A 25,123-nucleotide genomic window follows, 5' to 3' on the forward strand; every position below is an offset into this window, starting at 1 on the left:
ACCAAGTTGAAAGTAAATAGCTCCCAAGAGCAAGGTCTGAACTGATAAGAATAAGGGACTCACTAATCTGAATTTTCATCCTAAATTCAAGATTGCTACCTCATGTCCATAGTAACCAAAACTTTTGGAAAAACGAGACTTTCTCCAGTATTTAATTTTCACTACTGCAACCAGAGTCCTCCCCACTGATATTTAGAAGATCCCCTGAAATTCCTGAGCTGATTGGACAAGCTTTCAGAAGCTACTGTATTGCACAGACAGATACAGACAAATGCAGTCAAGGTGTACATGGAGCCTCATTTCCCTCAGCCATAATAAAACATACAGCCTTCTTATGGCTACCCCAATAAAAAGGTCAGAGCCAGAAAACATGTTAACAGATTGGAAGACTACGTGGAAATTGAATGTTTGAGGGTTTTAGCACAATCTCCAAGAGAAACAGTGCTTATCTATGTGTGTCATCCTTCAACAGTTTGTGAACCAGAACGTTTGGCCATTTATAACCAAATCCGACAGTGAGGGCAGGAATATTTAAGTTTCTGAAAGTGTTAGGCAACCAGGCAAGGAAGAAAGACTTTATAAGTCCCCTACTGAAGAAAACTCTGCAGTGTGAGCTCAATCCTTATTAAATATCAGCAATGCATATAGGAGAGAGCCTTATAAATCGTCTGGCCAGGAGAAAAGACACCATTAGAATTTGCATTTTAGACACCAAATGATCGACCATTATGTGCAAATCTGCAGAAAACAAGTTTTCATGAGTTCCTCTGCTTACAAAGCTACTTCTTCTGGAATAGTATTATCACTGAGTTACCTTAAGAGTATGTACCACAGACACAGTGATTTATGTTTTAGGTTTCCATGTTCTGTGGTTCACGTTTGGCCAACAGGCTGTTGTCATCTTCTCAAAAGCAAAATAGGAAAAATTCATGGAAAAAACACAGTTTGGAAGAAATAGAAAGAGAAGAGATCAGAGCTGTAACTAGAACAGGGCCTGTGTATGCCCTCAGAAAGCAGAATAAGCAGTGAATAGGAAAAATTGATTAGGAATTTAAAAAACAATTTAAAGTATTTTAGCATTATATTTTTGGTTGGCCTGGACAAGGAAATTCAGGGCAAAGACATGAAAAAACTATATAAAGAGACACTAAAAAAGGGCATTTGAGTTAGCATGACAGTACTGCATGCATGATAACAACATAAAGAAAAACAAATTCACTGAGGACAAAGTGTTTAAGCTAGGAATATATTTGATCCATAGGGTTCTTAGCTACAATTCTGATATATACACCAGATGCTAGTGAGGCAGGACAAGAGCTATATTGGAACAAATCATATTGAAAGGTAGTATTTCTAGCTATGACATTCCAGCAGCTGTTCCACTACACCATCTGTGGGAGTAGTTTCAACTCAGACCTGCGTTCATTTTTGGAAGAACTAACATTATTCCATATTTACATAGATTTCTGTAGCTACCAAGGGCAAGTGGAGAGCTGAGCCAGGACAGTCACTCAAATTACATCTGCCTGACTCAATACCGTAAGCATCTGCAAAGCATAAGTTATAGGGGAAAGGAACTCTTTGGTGGTCTGGCCCATTTTTAGCCTTCTGAATAACAAGCTTCTCTTCAAGCTTCTGAAATGACAAGATGGGAATTTATATCATTTCTACTTGACTGAATAACTATAGGGGGCATAGACTTGAGCACTGCTACTCCTCCGATATTTCAGATTCCACTGGCAAAACTTATAACCCTACCGAATAAAGAGCTAAATTCTTAAAAGAAAAATCTACTTACTCACTTAGAAGTGCCTTGATGTTTCAGTGGCCAGCATATGCATCACTGATACTAAAACTGTCAGTTATGAAAAGCTAATAAACGGACACTACTCTTAAAAGCCAGAACCTAAGTCCTCAATTAATGAGATTCTTTTAAAGCTTTGAATGTTTCTAGTGCCAGTGAAATTAAAACTTAGAGCTATGAGCACAGATGTAGTCATTGTGTACTACTTTTACAGTGCAGGAAAGGGAGAGGTAAAGGGAACTGCAGCATTCATCATCCTTCTTTTATCACCTGGTGCTTCTCAGACACACAATACAGTGACAGCTCTTGCACCCTCCCCACCCCTGTTCCTCCACGACTGAGTCTGCTTTAGGAAGGACTGGCCAAATATCTAAAAAAACGTGGTATTTGTCCAAACTCCACTTATAGCAAAAAAAAAAAAAAAAAATCTATAAGCGTGAACAATAAACCCTATCAAAGTAAGGCATCATCCCAGCTGCAGCTGGGGGCTGTTAAATTATTTTTGTATACTGATTGTTTTATGCTACCTCCAACTTGATTCTACTTTGTTATCTGACACTACATCCTTCTCCTTTCACTCCTTCTCCACGATATTACTTTAATTTCTCTCATGCTGCTTTTGTTCCTCCTAATTAATTAGACAATCCCTATTACACAAAGTTACTCGAGCCACATAATTCATATTCCAGGAAGAAAGTGGGGTGTTTTCTGCTATATATGCAAAGCTGAAGAGTTCTTTGACTGAAATTGATCTAGTTCTGTGTTCAAAGAAAAATTTTAGAAGACCATCAGTATTTCTAAGGAAGCTTCACTTTTTTTTCTTCTTCTTTTTTTTTTTTTTTTTGGTAAGTTTACTGTGAGTCAACTTTTCAGTCAGCATCTAGTCAGAAAGTAACTAGCACGCTGTCACGCTAAACCAGGTTGCGTACATAATTATTTGCTCAACTTCTATAAAATAGGAGTTGCAAAATAAAAATCACAGTACTTGCTTTGAAAACATATATATAGGGTAGGAACAGGCCTGTAGTGAAAACGGAACGTTCCATTCTCAAAAGTTTAATTCAAAACATGCCCTGAAGTCATCAGTTTGTCACAACAGGAAATAATACTCCAATTTCAGGTAACTTTAATTTTTTCTGCCTGTGAATAAAGCAGACTAATGAATCATAAAAGACCATACTGCTCTGCCAGTAACTGCACACACTAACACAAGCCCTGCAAATATCTAAGATGTTTCCAACGTGTCACACAGACCTTACTGGCGCTCATAAGCTCTTCCAGGACGTGTGATAGCATACTGCATTTCTCCAGGGCAATACAGAGCTGAGAATTCTTACAAACTGAACCACGGTGTATTGCAGCAAAACATGACGCCTGCACAGACAGAAGATAATTTCACCCATCATTAACCATATCTTTGTTCGCTTCACAATAGTGAGTTTTGGCATCTGTAGTTGCAACCATTAGAAAAGTCCCTCGTAGCTATAACCCAGTTGCTTGCGATGCAAAGAGACTGTTATCCCTGAAATCCCTAGCAATATACTTGGATGGTAGTTGCAGAAAGGATTCAGAAAAGCTCATGAATACGGTGAATACAGTCTTAGCTTTATGAGTATAACAGATGAAAATGTTTTGCTGCCCTAGATGACCACCAGTGACTCCAGAATTCTCACATTAATAACTGAAGTAAGATTATCTGAGTTCAGAAAATCTGCTTTCATAAATCCCCTGATACCCCAATACACAGTGGTGACAAACTAGGTTATTGTTACTCTCTGGAAACAGATTATCCCAAACCTGCTATAAGTCAATGGCTAACCAGTTTGGCACTGAGAGCTGTCCACTTCTGAGTGGCAACATGTGGGCTCACACCAGAAATAACAAGATATTTTCTAACATTTCCAAAGCTCATTGCAGCCTGGACACTGGACATGGCAGATTCTGTAGCCAATTCACACAACTGGAACTTGCCTATTTAAGAAAAATAATCCCAGGGTCAAAGGAGACAAGAAAAATTAAAGATACCATAATGTGCTCACATCTATAGCACATGTAGCAAATCTAATGAGTAACCATTTGCTACTAGCAGTACGTGATGTTTTGCGGATAGTGAAATACCACAGAACATTCTGTGCTGATGTATAACTGAGCTTCAAAGTTCCTGTTCTGCTTATTCTTTTGAACTCTTACAGTAAGAGAACTACTAATCTGTGTAGGGTATCTTGTGCCCAATTAATTTTATGATTTGTGCTAAGCAAGGGTTATTTGCCAAATAAAATATAAAATTAAATGTAACGTTCTGTTATATAGACAGCTTAGGAGTTTGGCCTCGTGCTGTCTTCTGAACATTAAGCAATAGACAGCTATGCACTATCAGGTTTCATTTTTACAAAAGATGAATTCCCAACAGTAACTTTCTGATGAGGACACTGTTTGCACTAACGACAAATCTTATTCACCAAAAACAATCCAGTGGTTCTTCAGCAAAACGAATATGAGGATGATGCAGAGCTTAGAACATCCCATTCTGCGACAGTGGCATGGTGGGAGGCTGGAAGACCAGGGATGAACACAGTTCTTGTATACTATTAAGCATTTACAAGATATACACTGCGTAAAGCGTGTATACTTGGGCCCAAACAGAATACTATCCAATATCCCGGCCCAGCACTGAGTCACAGATGCACACAGCGCTCCCCACACTGTTTTGTTTAGTAACGATCTGACCGGCTGTTCTGCCGGACCTGGATTTTGCTCCTTTCTAAGCCACCGGAACCCCTTCTGTGATCCTCTCCATGTTTTTCTGTTCACTGGTGATGAGCAATATACTAATACCACAGTAGTACTGTGATTCTCAAGACATGCACATACCAAAACTATAAGGCACAATAATACTTACTATTAAACTAATTCTGTATCCTGTTCAGCTCCTCTGTAGGTCTGCCTTGTCCCTGTGCCTTTGTCTCTTTTCGGTCTCTCTCCAGAGCTAGGGCAGTGCCCCTGCACTGTCTCTGTGTTTCAGCAAGGGGAAAGTAGAAGATTTGGAGAGAAGGTGGAGCCAATACCCCCTCTTTATTTTTTCCCCCGATACCTCACGCTGGCAGTACTCCTCCTTGCCTGGGCAAGCAGAGATGCCATATATATATAGGTCAGGGCATTCCAGGTGGGGGACAGATGAAAAAGGTGGTTCCAGTACCAGTATAAACAGAATAAAGTCACATCAGAAGAAGTCCTGCCTTACAGCAGGATTAAGCTAGTAGAAGAACTTTGTACCCACCCGTAATCTATAAATTCTTAGTTATCCCTTGCCCAAAACACTACTGCTTGAGTTGGTGATACCATATTTTTCAGCATGAGTATGAAGAAAGACTCAAGTGGTATCACCGTTGTTATTGCTCACACATCTCCCTTCCCTGCAGTAGTTCCCTAAATTCTGCACCTCTCTTTTGCATCTCTGATGATGGCAGCTACAGGGCACTTTGCGTGTGCATAGACTCCCGAGCAGGATGGCTAGCTTTCCAGGTCATGAAGTACCTGTAATGAAAGCAAGCTCATAAAATAAAAATCAAAAGAGACTTCCCACTACATCTCTACAACAAAGCTACAGATGATAAATAGGATGATATACCAACACTCTCATTTGTGAGCTTATGGATCTAGAGATCTAAGTGGAAAAATCAGCAGGGAAACCAAGATCGCGTAACAACTGTCTTCTCTCTTGAGGAAGGAAAAAAAAGGCAAAAAGGAAACTCTCAAACAATATACGTCCATAACGCTGGAGGGAAAGAAACGCTAACTTCTTTTTTTACCCATCTCTGGTTCTCTGATACTTCTCAGACCGAGTTTGATGACAAACTTTAAGACATACCATTACACAAAAAGGGCAGGCATTACAAACCAGTGCTCTCTGCAAAGTTTATTCTATAGTCCTGTAACAATACACTTATGAGAAAGCGCAGGATAGACCAACCAATTTATCCAATCAACTGAAATACCTGCTATCTAGCACACTAAATCTGCATCACCTCCCAGAAGAATATAATTGTCCCTAAAATAAGGTTAAGAGCTACAGAATTCTCTCCCCAAAAACTGTCACAGAACAGAACATAAACTATGGCTTGGACTTTGCCATTAACCGAGTCGGTTATTTCCCTCCCCAGAAGTTACCAATTCTCCCATGTGTGTTGCTAAAACAGCAGCAGCTGTTCTCCACATTCTCCATCAACACCACCCCATGACAGAGCTTCCTTTGAAATCTCCAGGGAAAACTCACTCCTGCTGACTACTAACACTGACAAACGTTGCTCAGTGAGGTGATTAAACTGTTAATAGGCAAAGCCACAACTCTATTTTTTATTTTCTAAAAACAAACCATGATTTAGAGCTTCATTAATAATTAGTTCCTCTGTAAATACAAAAAAGAAATACTATAAACTTGAATTCAACTGACTTGTGGATGTTTACCTGTTTTCTTCTATTTAGCATCCATCTGGCAACATGTATTGTGTGAAAGAAGTATGACAGAAACAGAAGGAATGGGAGAGAAAGATTAAAAAAAAAAGGAGGGGGGGAAGAGTGTAAAATTCTTACATGACTTTCCAAGCCAAAATTGAGCAGATCCTGAGGAATCCCTCCTCATCTATAAATTCACTGACAAAACACCAAGAAACCTCTTTCCCTTTGCCTTAAGGCTTCCCTTAAGATGCAGTAAACACAGTGGGCAACACCTACCTGGCCCAGGCTGCTAATGGTTAACTTGCATCAACTTCTGCTATGATATCTGTGGCTTCACTGCTAGACAGAAAACCCTGTTACAGACTCTGACAGCAGAACAGTCTGTAGAATAGGCTGTTCCAGATCTGATGCAAGATCCTTCCTTCTCTTTCCCTCTCTGTAAACAATCTCTACAAGAGTGCTGTTTTGGAGGCAGTGCTGTCACTGTTGAAAGCACTGATGAAGCTCCACCTGGAAGGAGCATGAATGAGTGCAGTGATGAGGGCTGTGGTCCGCACCCTTTGCTTTGAGGCTGCTCAATAAGTTCTTGATGGTACAACCCAGTCTCTTGGGAAGCCAACTCAAAACGGCACCTCACGGTGAGCATTCTTGAGTCTGCAGCTGAAATCATGATGCTTCAAGTATTCACTCTGGACATATATGTTCCTCTGGCCAGCTAGCTGCATGTTGAAGCATGTGCTCAGCTTGGCAGAGCAATCTACAGCTAGCACAAGTTCTGCTTATGCTAGCAGCAATTTAAAAGAAAGATGCCAGAAGAGTAGCTATAAAAATCTAGGGCAGAAAACATGAAGGACCACAGGATCACACACAGGAGCCAGGTTGAAACTCACCTGGCAATGACACCACCACCACAGAACAAGCACGCTCCCACCCAGCCCTTCTACAGCATTAGCACTATTACGCTTCGTAAATAGCGACAGAGCCCAGAGGCGCACCTGACCCAAAGCCATAACCAAACCAAACGGTTTTAACACTCCCCACGTTCAAGGCCGGTCAGATACCCCCAGCTGGCTGCAGTCTGCGGCCTGCGCACGTCCTAACGCCGCCAGGGCTTCGTACCTGTTGAATCTCCTCGGGCAGGGCGTGGACAGGGACGTGCCGCTCCATGGCCCCCGCACGCCGCAGCAGGCCCACGGCAGCTCCGCGGGTCACACGGCCAGGGAGGAGACACCGGTAGGACGAGGTGGGGACGGGGGGAGGAGGGGGGACCGACACCTTTCCTCTCCTACTTCAGCCCTGCTGGAGCGCTCCTAGCTTTGCGCACCTGCGGCTTGAAGGGGGGGGGGGGGGGCGCCGCCGCCATTTCCTCACCGCGGCCTCGCCGGCGCTGCGGCGGCGCCAACGGCTTCTCCCGTCACCACGGCAACGGCGCGGCGGGCGCGCGTCACGTGGGCGGGGAGGAGGGAGGCCGCGGGCGGGGCGGGGCGAGCGGCCTCGCGTGTGAGGCGGCGGCGGCGGCGCAGCGGCAGCAGCTGGTCGCCTTGCGTGCCGACCGCCGGCTCGGCGGCCTCGCTAATCCCCCCGCGCTGGCAGCGGCCGAGCCGCCGGCCCAAGCCGCTTTTATCTCCCGCGGAGCCGCTTATTTCCCTCGGGGAGGCAGGCACGCGAGCGAGGCCCGGCACGAAGGGAGCCGCCCGGCGCCGGGGGCCGCTTCCCGCCGCGCCGTGAGCCCGCTCACGCAGAGGAGGGCGGGGGGCGCCGCGGCCCCGCACGCTGCGTGGCCGCAGTTCACAGCGCCTTCACGCACGTCTGACTGGCTAACCGCGCGGCGGGAGCGTGCGTTCAGGCGTCACCGCCGAGTGACAATTAAATTAAATTTGAAAAGCGCCTTGAGCCCCCCCCCCGCCTCAGACATCTCCTCCCCCCCCCCCCTCCGCCCCGCCGGCTGGGCGCCCCGGGAGGCGGTGAAGGAGGCGCGGCGGCAGGGCCGGGCCCTGGGATGGCGTGCCGAGAGCTGCGCCCGCGCCCGGCGGCGGCCCCGCAGCATCTGCGGCGGGGGGGCGGCGGGGCAGCGCCGGCCGGCGCCTCGCACGCGATGGCCGGGCCGTGCCGTGCCGTGCTGTGTCGTGCCGGGCGGGGCTGTGCCGTGCCGTGCCGTGCCGTGCCGGGCTGTGCCGTGCCGTGCCGTGCCGTGCCGGGCTGGATCGTGCGGCGCCGCGATGAGCTCAGCGCGGGTGACCGCAGCCCGGCAGCCGGGAAGCGCCGCTGTCACGCACCCCCCGAGCGGCTGCGCCGCGGCCTCGAGGGACCCTGCCCCGGCGGGGGCGGAGGAGATCCTGTCCTGGCAGGGGGCTGAGGAGATCCTGGCAGAGGCTGAGGAGATCCTGTCCTGGCAGAGGGCTGAGGAGACCCTGGCAGAGGCTGAGGAGATCCTGTCCTGGCAGGGGGCTGAGGAGATCCTGTCCTGGCAGGGGGCTGAGGAGACCCTGGCAGAGGCTGAGGAGATCCTGTCCTGACAGGGGGCTGAGGAGACCCTGGCAGAGGCTGAGGAGATCCTGTCCTGGCAGGGGGCTGAGGAGACCCTGGCAGGGGCTGAGGAGATCCTGTCCTGGCAGGGGGCTGAGGAGATCCTGTCCTGGCAGGGGCTGAGGAGATCCTGTCCTGGCAGGGGGCTGAGGAGATCCTGCCTGGGCAGGGGCTGAGGAGATCCTGTCCTGGCAGGGGCTGAGGAGATCCTGTCCTGGCAGGGGGCTGAGGAGATCCTGTCCTGGCAGGGGCTGAGGAGATCCTGTCCTGGCAGGGGCTGAGGAGATCCTGTCCTGGCAGGGGGCTGAGGAGACCCTGGCAGGGGCTGAGGAGATCCTGTCCTGGCAGGGGGCTGAGGAGATCCTGTCCTGGCAGGGGGCTGAGGAGATCCTGTCCTGGCAGGGGCTGAGGAGATCCTGTCCTGGCATGGCCGGAGGAGATCCTGTCCTGGCAGGGGCTGAGGAGATCCTGTCCTGGCAGGGGGCTGAGGAGACCCTGGCAGGGGCTGAGGAGATCCTGTCCTGGCAGGGGGCTGAGGAGACCCTGGCAGGGGCTGAGGAGATCCTGTCCTGGCAGGGGGCTGAGGAGATCCTGTCCTGGCAGGGGCTGAGGAGATCCTGTCCTGGCAGGGGGCTGAGGAGATCCTGTCCTGGCAGGGGCTGAGGAGATCCTGTCCTGGCATGGCCGGAGGAGATCCTGTCCTGGCAGGGGCTGAGGAGATCCTGTCCTGGCAGGGGGCTGAGGAGACCCTGGCAGAGGCTGAGGAGATCCTGTCCTGGCAGGGGCTGAGGAGATCCTGTCCTGGCAGAGGCTGAGGAGATCCTGTCCTGGCAGGGGGCTGAGGAGATCCTGTCCTGGCAGGGGGCTGAGGAGACCCTGGCAGAGGCTGAGGAGATCCTGTCCTGACAGGGGGCTGAGGAGATCCTGTCCTGGCAGGGGGCTGAGGAGATCCTGTCCTGGCAGGGGCTGAGGAGATCCTGTCCTGGCAGGGGGCTGAGGAGACCCTGGCAGAGGCTGAGGAGGTCCTGGCAGGGGCCATGGTGCCATGGTGCAGGCGCGCTGAGGTCGTGAGGGGAGGTGTGTGATGGGACAGGCTGCTCCCGCCGCGCTCCGCTCTGGAATGACTTTCTCTCCCTCGGTACGAAGGGTGAGGGAACAGCCAGAGATCAGCCCGGCTGGAGCTGACGCTGCACCCACCGCCACGTGTAGGGGTGGCTGGCGGTGCCGCCGCTCCCCAGGGCGCCCGGCTCCTCGGCAGCAGGACAACGGAGGGGAGGGCGCGGAGGCAGGGACGGGAGCGTGGCCGCGTCTCGCCCGCGTGGTGCGGCGGCCGGCTGCCGTGCATGCCAGGCCGAATTACTGGGGACCACTGGAGATCGGGTTCCAGGCGGCGCGAGCAGCTCCAAGGACAAACGACCAGGCGAGACACACGTGCGTGACACGCAGCAGTCATAAGCCAGCTATTTCCATTGTTTTCCTGCAGGCTTTGTACCTTCTCAAACACACGTGGAAAACCTCCCGCTGCTTAGGAGCCCCAACCTGGAGGAACAAAGTCCATTCCAGCGGGCAGCTAGGGAAAAAGGCTAATAAACACGAACACCCTCCCCACACAAAGCAGGAGCTGCAGGTGTGCGTGTGAGGGTGAAAGGGTGTGCCTGTGCCTGCAGTTATTTCCCAGTCACTCCTTTTCCTGATTTTAAAAAATCGTATTTTTATATTAGCCCTCGTTTTGCGTCTGTCATTTGCTCGAGATAAAGATCAGAGCGGTGCAGCGCAGGGGTTTTGCAGCGTTATCCTGAAAGAATTCTGCTGGGAAGCTGCTCGCGGTTCCAGTTGCTTTGCTTTGCGAGGGAACAGCACAGCTAAAACCCTTATCACTGAGACCTACACAGCCAGAGGCAGCAAGGAGCTTTACAGAGAAACAGGAGAGAGGTCCCTGCGCTGGGGGCCTGCAGCAGAGGTTGACAAAATGCAGAGAGATGGCAGGAGCCGTGCAGGGGGAGGGGTCAGGGGAAGGACAGGGCTTGCACTGTGTATGGCAGCGAGGTTATTTCTGGTGTTACACGCACATCATGCTAGTTCCTGTTTTTAAGCTATATTGTTTGCTTGATTTGTTTGGTGTGCTCCCCTCCTCCTCCCCTACCCCCCTTTTACAAATGTCACCAGGATGGGATCATCATGGGAGAGCAGCCGCTGTGGAAGGATGTTTGGAGGAGGGATTTGAAAGCAAAGGCTACCTGGGGACCAAGGTCAGGAGGGTCATGCTTTGCAAAGGGGTGGCAGCAGGGCAGAAACTCTCCAAAGCCGCGTGAAAATGAGAAAGGCAGGAAGGGCACAAGGGAGCCAGTGTACTGGCAATGTGTGTGCAGCACACACCTCGAGGCAGAGGTAGGGCACTGGACGCAAAAGGCAGTGGGATGCCAGCCCACAGAGCAGAGTGAAGTAAGAGCATACTAATGACAGCGGGGCACGCAAGGCAGGAATGGGATCAAAAGGAAGGAGATCCCAGTACTCCTGTTGTGAAAGTGCCAAATAAAAGACAAGCTTTTGGCTGCAAGAACACATGAGGTGATTCAGAGAAGGAATCTGCGTGATTAAGCAGCAGCTCAGTGCCAGGAGTGAAGAGGTGTCAAGGATAATATCAGGAGTGTATGTGTAGAGGATGGTGGATTTATTTGCCACGACAGAAAAGGATTTGAAAGGGAATACAAGAAGCTCATACTGAGCCTGTGTTGGCAGCAAGAGAACTTGGGAGAGATGCCAGAAAAACAGTCACATATACAAGACTGAAGTGAGAAAGAAATAGGGAGCGCAGAGGCAGTTTTAGCAGTCGACAAGAGAGGTATGGGCCTGAAAGCCAGGAGGGCGTAGACATCAGCTAGCAGGATTTGGTTAAGGGAGGAGATGACCAGGCAAAAACCCAAAGCCCTGGGATATCAGTGCATAAGAGGTCACAGTTTTCTTCCTTATCTTTAAGGCATTCAAGGGCTTGGGCTCTGCATATCTGAAAGATCACTTAAAGCGCCGGGCCAATGGCCATGGTGGCACTTCTGATGGCACTTTCCTCAGGCAAAACAGAACTCTTACCATAAGGGTGAAGTTCATCTGTGCAGGACTCAGCAGTTTCCCAGAGGCCGGTTAAGAAACTCCCACGGGAACGCAGAAACCCCATAAATCTTTCCCCTTCCCCCATCCACAAGCAGAGTGACCTGCTTTTTTCTAATTTTAAACACACAATCTGTAGGGAGCAAAACGTTTATATTGTTGGCTTAAAAAAAAAAAAAACACAAGTTCCTGCCAAAATAAAAACTACACTGCACACACAGCCCTCTCCACTGAAAGGGTGTGAGAATGGATGAAGCAAGACAGATGTTACTTGCAGTCCTAATGAGCTACTGGAAGAAATTTATATCACGCAGTGATGAAGCAACTGTGGAATCACTGTAAAAACAGGAAAGGGAAAGAGAACAGAAAAGAGAAAAAAACAAATGAAAGAAGGCTGAAAGTTTAGAGAAATGAGAATACTAAGAAGGATGATGTGACTGACTTGAATGTAGGAGTCAAGATTAGCATGCATACTTCACTGTGAGATCCAGTGTGCAAAAGCCATGCACCAGAGTCCCCCAGCCTACAATGAAGTGAATGGGATTCACTTCATATGAATGAAGACTATTTAGGAGAGTCAAGGCTTGCAGGCCCTAAAACTGTATTACAATATCTACTGTTCAAATAGCGCTGGAGCTGTTCTAAGGTCTGCACGTCTCCTGATGCTATGCAGGGACTCAGTCAGCTTTTAAAAATACTAAATAACAGCAAATAATACTTTGCAGTAAGTTAACCTACTCTTTCCTCCACTTCACATTATTACCTCATGATTTGAGATTGCAGTGTAATGTCCTGGCACATCCTGATAGGAAAATGCACATGTTGCATTTCCATGGTATGGCCTGACAATCTAAATTTATCTCCCACAAAGAGATAATACTATGCACATGCTGATTGCATGCTCTTGCTACAACCTTGTTGCCATATCCTTATATCTTGGCGTGTGGATCTCTGAGGAAAATGTTACACAGTGAGAATTTTCTTGCTCTGCTTTAGAACCTGACTTGTTTCCTATTACCTTCTATCAGTTAAACTCATTGCCTTCAAAAGAGACAAGCACAAGATCCCATCCAAAATGGGGGGGGGGGGGCTGTGTTTTTGCTACCCAAAATACAGGTGTAAGACTGAAGTGCAAACAGTCCCTGTGAAAAATACAGGGGTATTTTTTACCCCCTGTAAAAAATACAGGGGTAGATGATGGCCAAGTGAGCTTGGCTTGATTCTGCTCACTTATCCCTGTGCACAGTTATGACCAACTGCACTGCCATCAGCAAATGCAGGAAGCAAAAGGGAGCTCAGAAGCACAGCCCGTGGCCATCTAAGGTAACTTGCATCACATTGCTGCTCTGATGCTGGTTAAGCTGACAGCTCAAGAGAGCTTATGCAGTTAAATGAGCTGTGGCTGGTATCATCCTCACGCAAGTTGGTTTATGGAGGATCCGGGACAGAATGAACAGAAGAAGTAAAATTTCTTCTGTTAAGACATAATTGCTTCAGGTCTCCTATAGCAAATAACAAGAGCATGATGACTTGCTCAGTACAACAATTAATTTAGTTAATTTAGCTCTCATTTCTGTGAATTATCTGTGAGCAAGACATGATTTCCATAAAGTTTGCTACTTATAATCATCCTAAATGGTTTAAAAAAGCAAATTTTAGACCACCAATTATTTGCTTTATAAAGTCTTGGTTTCTTTGACGTTTGCCCTGAAAAAAAACTATTGAAGGATTTGGCACAGCTGTCAGTAAAAGGCCCAGAACTGTAGAGGAGCTTGGGAGCTCCTCTGCAAGTGGAGACTCAACTATGTTATCAGAACTACACAGAGAGAAGTGTTTATTGTTCCTGCTAAGAGTATATCTAGTGCCAGCCAGGCTTTGGACACAGCAAAGCATATCCCCTCTGTTAGGCTGCAAGAGGCATTCAGCACGTGGAATGACTTTAGTTCTCCTGTCTGATTTCTGCACTGCTTCCCTTCTAGATAAGGTTCGTGCTGGGTTAGCCTCCAGCTGTCTCACCAGGGGTTGGTGCCTACGGGTTAAATTTTAGCTGCCCAGCAGCTAAAATGTTTCTAGGGAGAAGCAGGTCAGCAGTTTGGAGGCAGCTCAACCTTGCGGACTGGGTACGTCATGGTGTGCAGCACACTGCAAGTGCAAAGTACTGTTGAGGGCTGGCTCCAGCTTGGCTTACTCACTTGACAGCAGTGGGCCTAGTCAGGAGAGCTGGTGAATAAGACTTGGCCCATAAGAGGAAAGACATGGTTGTGCAATTGCACAGCGTTTCCCTGTCACTATGGAGTCACTAAGGGAACAGGCATATTTTTTTCCTGTTTACATAATATTTCACCAGTAGCTTTGCACCAGTCACTGGTGAACTGTGCCACAATTTTTGACCTGTATCAGCACACGGAGATGATAAAACTTGCTGGAGCTTTCTTACGGATTGCTCTAAAATACAGAGGCTCCCTGGGAGGCGCGGAGCTGGCTGTTCTGACCCTGCGCTCGCTGGCAGGCATCGGGATGGGCTCGGAGGAGACACAGCCACGGCCGTCCTGCTTGTTGAAAGCCCACTGAGACTGCAACAGCTGAAGTACAAGTTAGGGCAGACTTGAAGGTTGTGCTGATGTGTTGTGGGGTGAAATTGCTTCCCAGGAAACCTGGGATAGCAAGGGACAACCAACATTTCCTGGGTACCAGCGCGAGGCTGAGCCTTGCTGGGAAGTTAGTCTTGAACTGGGCTTCCATCAGTGTGAACAGGAGAGTGCGGCCACACTGTCTGGGTCCATCTTACTGTGCAGCGGCTCATGGCTTACAAGCAAAGGTACTGAACGCGCTCAGTTCTGACATTTCCCTTCAGGACAATACAGGCCTACAGCATACTGCACAGGATACGTAATTCACAATTTATGCACAGTACTATGAATAATATAAAAAGTGAATTTATTCACAGTCGCTGTGGCAGGTGCTTCAGCTATCTCCCATTTGCAGAATCTATTTCAGAGCAAAAGAATTTTCATTTCATTTTCTGATGGTAACAAGCAATGGAGTCCCCAGCTGTACCAGTCAGAACAGCAGGCTCCAAGCACAGGGCTGTCACAGGGGATTAGTCATGTCCGTAGCCACAGGAAAACTGTGGAGAAGAACAAATCTCACATCCTACAGTTTACGGGCTCTTTTCACAGTCAATGATTTTCTTCTCTACAGAATACAAAATTCCATAAAAATATAAGCTTCCTGACCTTTTACTGCTAGCCTTTCTTACCAAATGCGAGAGAAGAGGCTGTGATTTTGTTATGTGAGGTGTGCAGAAAGCCCTCGCTAGCCAACAAACCAACTACCAGCAAATGAGTGAAGGCCACTTCCCACTTCCTTCCGCAAGGCTGGAGGGAGCCGGGAGGGTGAGCCCCTGGCCCGGCCCCGGCCGTGCACGCAGCCCAGGCGCGGCGGTGCGGGAGGTTGGGAGCGCGGGGTCCTACCAGGCTAGCCACACTGGCATTCGCCCGGTCGTCTTTGCGCTCGTCCTTCTTACCGTTCCTTTCTTAATCCTTGTTATTCAAATTGGACATAGCCAACATGTGGATGGCAACATGCCAAACAGCAGAAACCCTTGCTAAACAGCACATTTTACTCGCTTAGCTGGGATTAATGCCCAGAGTAAGAGCACTATCACGCTGCCGTTTGCTCGTTGTGCAATGTACCTTTGAGTACGCTCTACAGTATCTTAGTAGATACTGTTCACAGTATAGTACCTTTAAGTGCAACAATGGCACAGTCACAGACTGTGGATCAACACTTCCTATTCGGGATACAAATCACATTCTCCACCCTAAGATTAAAGGCACGTTAAATATTTATATTGCTGTCACGCCCAGAGGCCCCATCAGGATTAAGGTCCACAGTGCTTGGTGCTCTAAAAACACGTGATAAGGGCCCGGCCCGGCCCCCAAAGAATGCAGCCCTAGCTCGGCTCTGCCATTCGCCTCGAGGTGCTTGCTTGCCTGAGCTGCCTCGCCGTGCCTATTTCATAACGAACGACCAGTCGGGTTATCGACGGTACTAAAGGGTTGAGGGCTTTGTTTTAAAGCTGACGGCTGGCTACCAGGTATTTTAGAGATGAGGATCCTCCACTGACAGTGACTGACTTCTCTAGGATGCACCATCCCTGAAGAGGACAGGATGGGGGTGAATTAAGCTGGAAAAAGCAAACAGAACAGCACAGGTGATGCTTTTCAGGATTGAAAAGCAGCTCTCCTCATGAAGCATGCTTTTCCCTATTACAGGAGGAGGCTTTCTAGTAGGTAAAAGCGCAGTCCTTGACCATACGAGTTCCACATTCAATTCCTACTCCCCAGCTGTCCTGGGCAAGTGACTCAGCATCTCCCTTGTGCAATCCCTTAGCTATTAAATATTGCTGCTGGCCTTAACATAGTCGGGGAGGTGAGACGCTCGCAGGCAGGTGGCCTGCACAGGGACTTGCGTGCTCACCGCCGGGCATCGCGTTAACCACGGGTTTCACAACCAGAGGAGGCCTCCGTGGTACGAGGGCAGGAAGCAGAAGCAGTGGCTGGCAGTGACTAAGCCAGGCTGAGGCCCGGATGACAGCAGCAGTTTCTGGTCAGAGCAGCCTGACACTGGCCACGGAGGAAGCCCAGGAAGCAAGCAACTTCGCCGAGAGCTGCAGGGAAGGGTTTGGACCTCTCGCTGCCTGGGACGGCAGCAGCATCAGCAGGACTCACCTCCTAATACAAGTCTACTTACAGCCTCACTAGTAAAAGATGCTTAGTACTCCACAGCCCGAGAACGTCCATAGCATTCCCCTAACCATCATCTCTGTCCACACCTGGGAGATTACTGAACGCCTTCCTCTCGCTCCTCAAAGCCCTCGCTCCCACAGCGCCAGCTGGGACCGAAGCAATCCGCTTCAGCACGACGAAGCAAGCGAGTCACAGCTCACCTTTACCTGCAGCAGGAGCTGTGGCCATAAGGCCCAAGGGAAGTTCTTGGACGAGGCCGTGGGCACAGCTCAGAGGTACAGAGCCGAGCGCGGCCGCAGGCAGCCGGAGGAGCTGGGCCTCCGCATCGCGGGCCCTGGAGAGCAGCCAGAGCGAGCCGGGCTGCAAGGGGCTGGCACGCCGGGTGCCTGCCTCCTCGGGGAAACCTGCGCCCGTGCGCCAAATCGATGCTCTGGCAAACCCACCGTCCAGGCGGGCTGGGGAGGGAAGCTCACAGCACGAGCTTTTTCACCAGTAATCGACTTTCTGCCAGGGAGCCGCTGGGAAGGTCAGCTCAGCCGGCGTGCCAGCGAGCCGGCGGGGCTGGCCCCCGTCCCCTCCACCGCGGAGCCTGGTGCTCCGAGGAAAGGAACGGGGCACTGCTGGCCAAACCTCGGAGACATAAATCCAGTACAACAGCTGCTGCTGCTGCTGCTGCATTTGTTGCCCTAATTGCACCAAATGCTGCTTCCCTGATCTGTGACCTGCTTATTCACACGCGTATTCCTGTGCGTTACAGGCTGCAGCACAACGCGCTGGGAACGAACACTCAGGCATCTGCGCCAGCACGTTCGCTGTGCCTTCATTAGCCTCCCGGGACTGGCTTGTGAGACATGAATTTAGGTCTCTAATAATCCGTTCGCACACTCGGTATACGTTTCCAGTGGTACGCAAACCGCCTGGACTGATCTGCCAGTGGTGTTTCCCCAGGTTCCCGCAGAGATGCCCAGTGCTCGCCGAGGACGGCGGGGCGCCCGTCCCGAGCGCCGCAGAGCAGCGGGCCGCGCCGAGCAGCTCAGCAGAGCTTTGTCCCCCCGGGAGAGTTCATCCCAGGGAGATAAACTGCAGCCCTCTTGGCCCCTGCTCCTGGCCCGGGCTGTCACAGCGTGCTGGACCACATCTGCAGGAGCTGGGCTTTGCCAGGGAGCTGTGCCAGGGGGGCAGGTACCCCGGCCCGGGAGCCGAAGCCGGCTGCACAGCCTGACGGCCCTCCCTCGCCGCACGCCCTGCCGCTGCGCCTTCCCGGCACCGTGCTCACTCCTCCTTTCCCCGGGAACGTCAAAGTGCCCGGGAGCTGCCATGCTGTTTATTTTAAGGACGGCAATGACTAACATTTAGGTATTGCCTTTCAGAACTCTGAAAATAGAAGTTAGAAAATGGTTTCACGTAGACCTTACTGCGTAATGCCTTCCTGGCTGAGAGGAAGAGACCGGACACAGTAGCAACAGGACATGAGTGTTTTGGAAATCAGCTTCTGATCCAGAGGGCAGCACAATTACAAGTTATTTATGCAGACTCTTTTTCCTTGACAGATCCACAAACTGCACAAAGAGTGGATTAACAGAAGGATTCCCATCTCCCTGGGATGGGAACCCCAGTGTCTCTGGACACTCTAGATCCTGCAGTTGATTTCAGCCTACTTGATTACAACTAATAATAATAATAAATGAATGATCAGTAAGAGATAATTCTACCAACGTGTTAAAAGCCATTAGTTGCGAGGGAATAATCATTTATGTTTCCAAACACCTAAAGATCCCTGCAGAACTACTGCCTTTTGCCAGTTCTCCTTTATAGGAATCGGAAAATAGGCCATTCCCCAGTTTCTTCAGAGCCACTGTTTCCCAGCTGTGTGCATCATCAGTGAGGGAAGCGGGGACAAACGTGGTCCCTCGTTTCCCGTTAAGCCCATTGTGTTATATGGCATTACATAATATGTGAAGAAACCCACACTGCTGGTCTGGTGCGTCGCTGTTGCAAAAGGAAATTAAAACAAGGACAGATTTATGAAAGAAAGCCCATTTTTGGCACCAGGGATGGATTTCCTGGCTGCTAACAGCAAAGTGCAGATAGTCTATTTTATGTTAGCAAAGGGGAATCCCAGCAATGCACGCCACAGTGCGTGTGAGATGCAGCATTCTAAAAATAGCAGAGAAAAGCTGGATTAAAAACAGCGATAACAACAAAAAAGCAAACCTTGCCTTTTTGTTTGTTTGCTTTTTTTGAAAATAAGAATGTTAAATTCAACCGCCAGAGCTAAAGGCAGGATGGCAGGGCCGGAAAGCCTCGCTCACCGCTCCCGGTCCCCTGTCCTTGCTGAGCGGCCGATCTCCACCGACCTGCGGAGCGAGGACAGGCAGGAGAGCGCTGACCTGGCGGGCAGCGGCCAGCCTGAGGACGAAGAAGAAGGACGGCAGCGCGGCTCCCTTCGCGCCGTCAGAGCCCGGCTGAGCGTGGGGGCTGTCTGGAGGAAGAAGAGTGAGCTGCGTCCCGTCGAGCGGTGAGCCCGGCTCAGCGAGACCCGCCTGGTACGGGCCGGGGACGCAGCTGGAGACAGGCGGGCGCTCGGGGCGAGCGGGCGGAAGCAAATAACGGCGAGAGGTAATCAGGACTGCGTGGCTTTTGCAGCTCAGCCTTTAGTTATGCTTTCCACTGGAGGAGATATAAATCCTCACGCGGAAACGTTACAATGGGCAAATAATCAGCTGAAGAATGAAAAATATTCCAGAGAGGAGCAGAAGAGCACAGCGGTACGTCCGAAAACGACTGCAGGGCAGGAAAGGGAGCAGCCGGGCCGTCCTGGCTCCGGTCTTCCCAGCCCTTGGAGAATTCCCCGCACACGGAGCTGGCCTCCTTTTAAAGAAATGGGTGAGCTGACCCGAGGAGGGCCTAACGCCCCCCAGGCAGCGGGCGCTGCAGCGGGCGCTCGCGAAGCGCCACGGGAGAGCGGGCAACGTGCCGCGCGCCACGCAGCCCACCTGGATGACACGCTCGTTGCTGCCCAGACGCTTTCTGTTCGAGTCTTACCGTTGTTTAAGACTGCTAAAACTTGCCACTTTAAAAAGAGGGGGCCTTCCCAGCCTCCACGTGCGTTACAACGGCTTTGTCGTTCCTGGTCAACTGCGCCAGCACAGTTCATTTTTCCTATGCTCCTGCTAATTAATCCACGCCGATACATGCTGCATTCGGATGACTCATTCTCCGAGCGTGTAACTGGGGCACAGCCAGCGGTCCGGTGCCGCCGTGCCCGCCCCCGTGGTGGGTGCCGCTGCCCGTCCGTAGCCAAGGGCGCTCAGCGGAAACCCGGCGGCAGCAGGGCCGAACCCGCGCCACAGCCCGGGCTGCTCTGTGCCACCGAGGAGCGGCCGGCGTGCGGGGAACGGCCGAGTCAGGCTGAACGATTATGGGGTCACTGATAGTGCTCAAATATGAGGCTAACCTGTTTGAAATAACGACATGGCTTTGCATGCCTGCATAGCGTGTACGGTAAGACGGGGAAGAGAAACGGCGTCCTTGCTGAACCTGCCTTCCTCTTGCGATTACATCCCCTCAGGCACACGGGCAGAAGGAACGGGGAAGACTCGTTGCGGGCTGAGGGCCCTGCAGATACCACTGGGAGACCACACATGGAAACACAGCTCGCCTTACCCCACCCTAACGTGGGAAAAATCCGTAGGCCAGGGGAATGATGTCAGAGGCTGTAGGTTTCTCAGAGTCGTCTTAAACACACAGGGTCCTTACAAATACCCGCTCGGTTTGCTCTAGGACGGAGCAGGACTGGCGACACACAGGACTGTCCCGAGGGATGAGCGGTTCTGCTAGCGTTATTGTCCCAAGGAGATCCTCTGCGCCTTCTCCTACGCTGGGACTCCTGCTGCAAACCTCTCTTCTTTGGCAGGTTGAGAAAGCAAAGTTTATGAGAATTTCTAGTGTTTTCCCCTTGGAAACGGAGTTTCTCAGGGAATTGCACTGTCTGAGTGGAAGAGGTCAGGACCATGCGGTGGGATATTTATACAGCTGGCTGATCAGATTGCTTTTGTATAGTTTTTCCAGAGGTCTAGTTATATTATCCGTGGACCTACCAATTCGTTCTCAAACCTAACTCATTATAATTCGTTAAGCAAGCACATTGGTATGGCAATATCCAGGATTGGTTTTCCATATTTTTAGCATTCTTGTTCATCCATAAAACCTGGCAACTCAGAATTAAAACCACAATCAGAAGGAGCTAACAAAGTCCTCCTGTAAGGGTCTGTTCTCCTCTGGGTGAACATACACAGTTCCCATTAATGTTAATTGGCCTGACAGAGGTACAGCACAATGAAAAAGCACCCCAGAAGACAGAAAAAACTACTTATTTGTCCAGAAGGCAATGATCCCCTGTTCAACAGCTGGGATTTTCTGAGAGCTGTATTTAAAACAATAGATATAGCTGTCTTTGCTTTACCCACCTTGCCCCTCAAAAGCCACAGGATACTTTGCAGAGAAAAAGATTGCCAAATAAACTCAGTCACACTATTCATGCTATAACAGTGCACAATTTAAAACAAAAAGGAAAAGAAAAACAGTTACTAGAGCCTTGTGTCAGGAGAGCACTTAGCATCTGTTTAACTTCACTCATCTGCTTGAATTGTATGGAAACCGGTAAAATTTAAATACATTTCTGACTTGGCCCTATATGAAAATTGGTGAAACCAGTAAAAAAAAAAAACTCAGTTGGTGATGCAAGAAGCTGCTGGTGTTGGGAGTCTTGCAGCCTTTGTACCCGTCGGTTTGTGCGCTGGCTGCGATGGCCAGATCGACGTTAGGGCTGCTCTGGGCAAATAGAGGGATGTCAAGAGCTCTGAGACAGGCTCACCACGGATCTGGCAGAGGGATACGTCTCCCCCACCCCCAGCAGCCTCGTGCCTTCGCAGGCACTTCCAGCCTCCCTTTCCCGCTTAAAAGGGCCAGATCCCAGGAAGCTTTTGATTTTCATCCTTTTACTTCAGCGCTCGAGGAGCGTAACCAGTGCCTCCCAGACCAGGCTAGAGTGGCTTCAGTGCTCCTAGAACCAAGCCGCAGGCTGAAATTTGTTCACGTAACTGTTCAAATAAAGCGTTTCAATAACCAGAATCAATAACTGCAAACAGTCTGTGACGCGACAAAGACAAGTCTTTCTTGACTAAGTCTCATGAGAAGGGAAGTAAAAACGTGGACGGAGAAGTTTCATTTCAGTTCCAATTAAGAAGTCAACTTTCTTTAGCTGACATTTGCCCAAGGGGAACGGATCTCACTGCGCGCTGAGAGGGAGAATGTTCTTCTGCGCATCTGCCGTGAAAGGAAGACGAGAAACAGTTGGGAAGGAGCCAATACATCTTTGATCTGTAGGGACCAAGACAACGCAGTATTTCATTAGAAACCTCATGTACAAGCTGCTTCATGCTAATAGAATACAATTCAGATGCCACCTATTGAAATAGTAAATTGATTGGACAGAATCCAGCACACTATCACGAACGCAGATTCAGCACTTGCTTTGAACTCCTCTCGTTAACACAACACATGGATTGGTCTCCTGAAGCTGTACAAGCGTAACTCAGAAGGCAACAGCTCTGCGCTCACCGCCCAGCAAGGCCACCCGGCTCCGCACCGGCGGGCTGAAGCAGTTCGTACTAAAGCAAACCTATAGCAGTGACGCATGCAAAACTAGTCGGAGTGATTAAAAATCCATTTGTGCAAAATTCACAGCAAAATTTAATTCCTAGATAAAGCACTCTTTAAAATAAATCAAGTTTGTTGTTGTTATCGTTGAAACTACCCCGCAACAAGAGGCAATTCCGTAGCACGAATCAATTCGACTCCTGCCTTCGAATCCCACCGACCTCTCCTGAAGGATGTCAGCAGTGGACGTGGCTCTGAATTAACACACATCAGACTCATAGAGGAAATCGTTAAAATTCACTATCGTTGCAAAGGCCAAGTGGTTCGGAGGTGCCCTGAGAAGCCGGGGAGCACTGGCAGAGGCGCTGCTCACTTGCCGCCCGCCTCGCACACACATTTCTCACCCAGCCGGTTGCATCGCTTACTCTTGTGAGGCAGAACCTGCGTTCTGCCACATGGGCCCATTTGGTACATGAAATTTAATAATGAATTAGCATTTCTGGAGAAGGGGAGATCTCTAGCGAAGTGATAAGTCTGGCAATTTTTGAGGGGGGTCAGAGGCCAGGGTGAGGGAAGAAGGCCCACTACAAGTCGATGGAAAGACCAGCTGCTTCCCCTCCCATCCCCGCGAGGAGGGTGCCAGGCCCACATACATACATCTGTGGTCCTGGGCGCCTTCCAGCTGCATTTCGGAGAATGCAGGAAATTGATGCCATGGGGCAAATATTCATTCCTCCCATCTTCCCTCACAAAGCAAGCACAGCTCTGCTCCGGCTAGACTCACTTCCTGCCGAATGCTGTTGCTTGCCTCAGCATCGTACGTGGCCAGGAGCTCTGGTTCAGCTTAGAGACGGCAGGAATGACTAAAACGTGTGCAAGTGGGGAAAAAATAAACAAAAAAAGCCCACCAGATGTTTGCAACATAAACCTAAAGAACACAAGACTCACAGGAGAAGCTGATGCTTGTGTTTCACTTCCAAGCCAGGCCGGAGGAGCTGCCAAACTTGTCACTGAAGCAGGAGTGTGGTGCTTTGATGCCACATCCTATCAGCCAGGAAGACACTCGACTGAGCTTGGCATATTTGTATCCTAGAGCTGCCCAGTGTAGGGAGACGCTGGAGGTGATGAGAACTTCAGTCATCCGTGGCATCGAGAAGGCTCCCTCTTCATCACTCCCTCTTCATTACCGCAGGGTAGCAGGAGTCCTCCACCCCCAGCTTGCTGGTGCTGTTCCTCCCACGCACAGACATCCCCAGCTGAGTCCTTGGCACACTCCCACTCGCCCCTCAGATGAGATGCCAGAGCAGGTTCATGGTGAACTCTGTGCTCCTGGGCTGTGGGACTGACTAACTGGCTCTGCAGGAGACCTCAGCTTCACTGGCCCTAGCGCTGGCTGACACCTCATTCCTGTCCTCTCTAGGCTTTGTATTTAGGGTTGGCTCTAATCTCCCATCTTAAGCTCTGACCAGCAGGCCACATTTCCTACGAAGGGAAGTTAATGGATAGGAACAACCTATTGTGGCATTTGTAAATCTCATCATGCTTGCTTAAACTGTTACTGTACTTTTGAAGTGTTAAGTAATCAGTGAAAATCATTTATTTAGAGCTCTAGCAGCTTCTGCTACAGCCCCTCATGAGAAGCTCGTAGTAAAACACGCAGTCTGCAGGGAGAGGTAAAATCTGGCTGTGAAATAACTGCTCTATGCGTGAGAGAGCGCCGGACAGCAAGAGAGAGAGCAAGAAGAGAGCAAGAGCAAGAGCAAGAGCAAGAGAGAGAGAAGAAATGGCCAGATACCACCGGCTAAGGACGGTACTTCCTAGCATTTTCGTTAACGCTTGACCTAGACAATGCAGTGAAGAGCAAGGCAGCAAAATTAGTCTGCACCACAGGAGGTTTAGAAAATGGCAGGACTGTGGCAGTGACTATCTGAGCAATGCGACAGCACATGCAATGCAATGAAGACAGGCGAGCTGACGCATATCAGCAGGAACAATCTGAACAGCTCACACGCTGACTTCTAGCTGTCGTAACAACCTCTGAGAGAGGAACAGAGACATTTGGGAAGGGTGGAGGAACTCCACGTGGTATCTAGTAAGCCCAAAGAAAGAGCCTTGGCTCGGACTCTTGGAGCCCCTTGCTGCTGCCAATAATTAAGTTTATTTGCGTTCTGGCCCCAACAGTGAGGAGAATTTCGGGCCAAATTCCTCCTCAATCTATTTCTATTGATTGTACACACAAGCTGGACCCAGTAGATATTAAGACAAAATTACCAGCAGGAACTTAGCAGCAGCAGAATCACAGCACAGCCCCAGGAGCAGAGAGGACTCCCTGGTGGCAGTGCCCAGCGGGAGGGACACAACCGTCCCCACCCCTGGCTGGGGCTGGGCCAGTGGGTCACCACTGTGCATGCTGCACAAACCTTGGATGGTGCTAAAAACTCTTCTCAAAGAAGACTAATACTGATGCTAGTACTTCATTTTTCCCTTGGTCTACGCAGAAACTGCCTCCTTAGAGCTGCTCTGCTGCAAGACGCGCAAGTGCCAGGGGACACGTTTGCTGGGCCGGCGAGCGCTGTTTGCATCCAGCATTTGGTCAGCATCAGCCGCCTGAAGCCAGCATTAAGCGTAATGGCATTAGCCCTCATTGCTTTTAAGAAGGGTGTTACTATTTGTGTGCAGAGAGTTTCAGCCTCTTCTCCGAGAAGGACAAATGAAAAGCAGAAACAAAAGAGGTTCAAAAAAAGGCACTGAAAGCAGTCACAGATTTGAAAGGTTATGTATAGGTGAAGGAAATTCAAGCAGTCTCCTTTCTACACATCGT

The 25,123-nt window shown here is 49.8% G+C and overlaps 1 protein-coding gene across 7 annotated transcripts in view; it reads right to left on the reverse strand.

The window, feature by feature from the left end:
• Positions 1-25,123, reverse strand: part of LEKR1 (leucine, glutamate and lysine rich 1) — a 106,741-nt gene that overhangs the window by 74,988 nt on the left and 6,630 nt on the right. Inside the window, exon 1 of one of the 7 annotated variants that reach the window (XM_009668490.2) lies at positions 7,379-7,694. The exons of 5 other annotated variants lie outside the window; for them this stretch is intronic. In XM_009668490.2, the coding sequence (XP_009666785.2) occupies positions 7,379-7,426 (48 nt within the window). In that variant the 5' untranslated portion in view covers positions 7,427-7,694. Of the gene's footprint in view, positions 1-6,535; positions 6,708-7,378; positions 7,695-25,123 lie in introns of those variants that run through there. One more of the 7 variants, XM_068955109.1, reaches the window with a different exon arrangement.

This window comes from Struthio camelus, chromosome 9, assembly GCF_040807025.1.
Source record: "Struthio camelus isolate bStrCam1 chromosome 9, bStrCam1.hap1, whole genome shotgun sequence".
Lineage (NCBI taxonomy): Eukaryota > Metazoa > Chordata > Aves > Struthioniformes > Struthionidae > Struthio > Struthio camelus.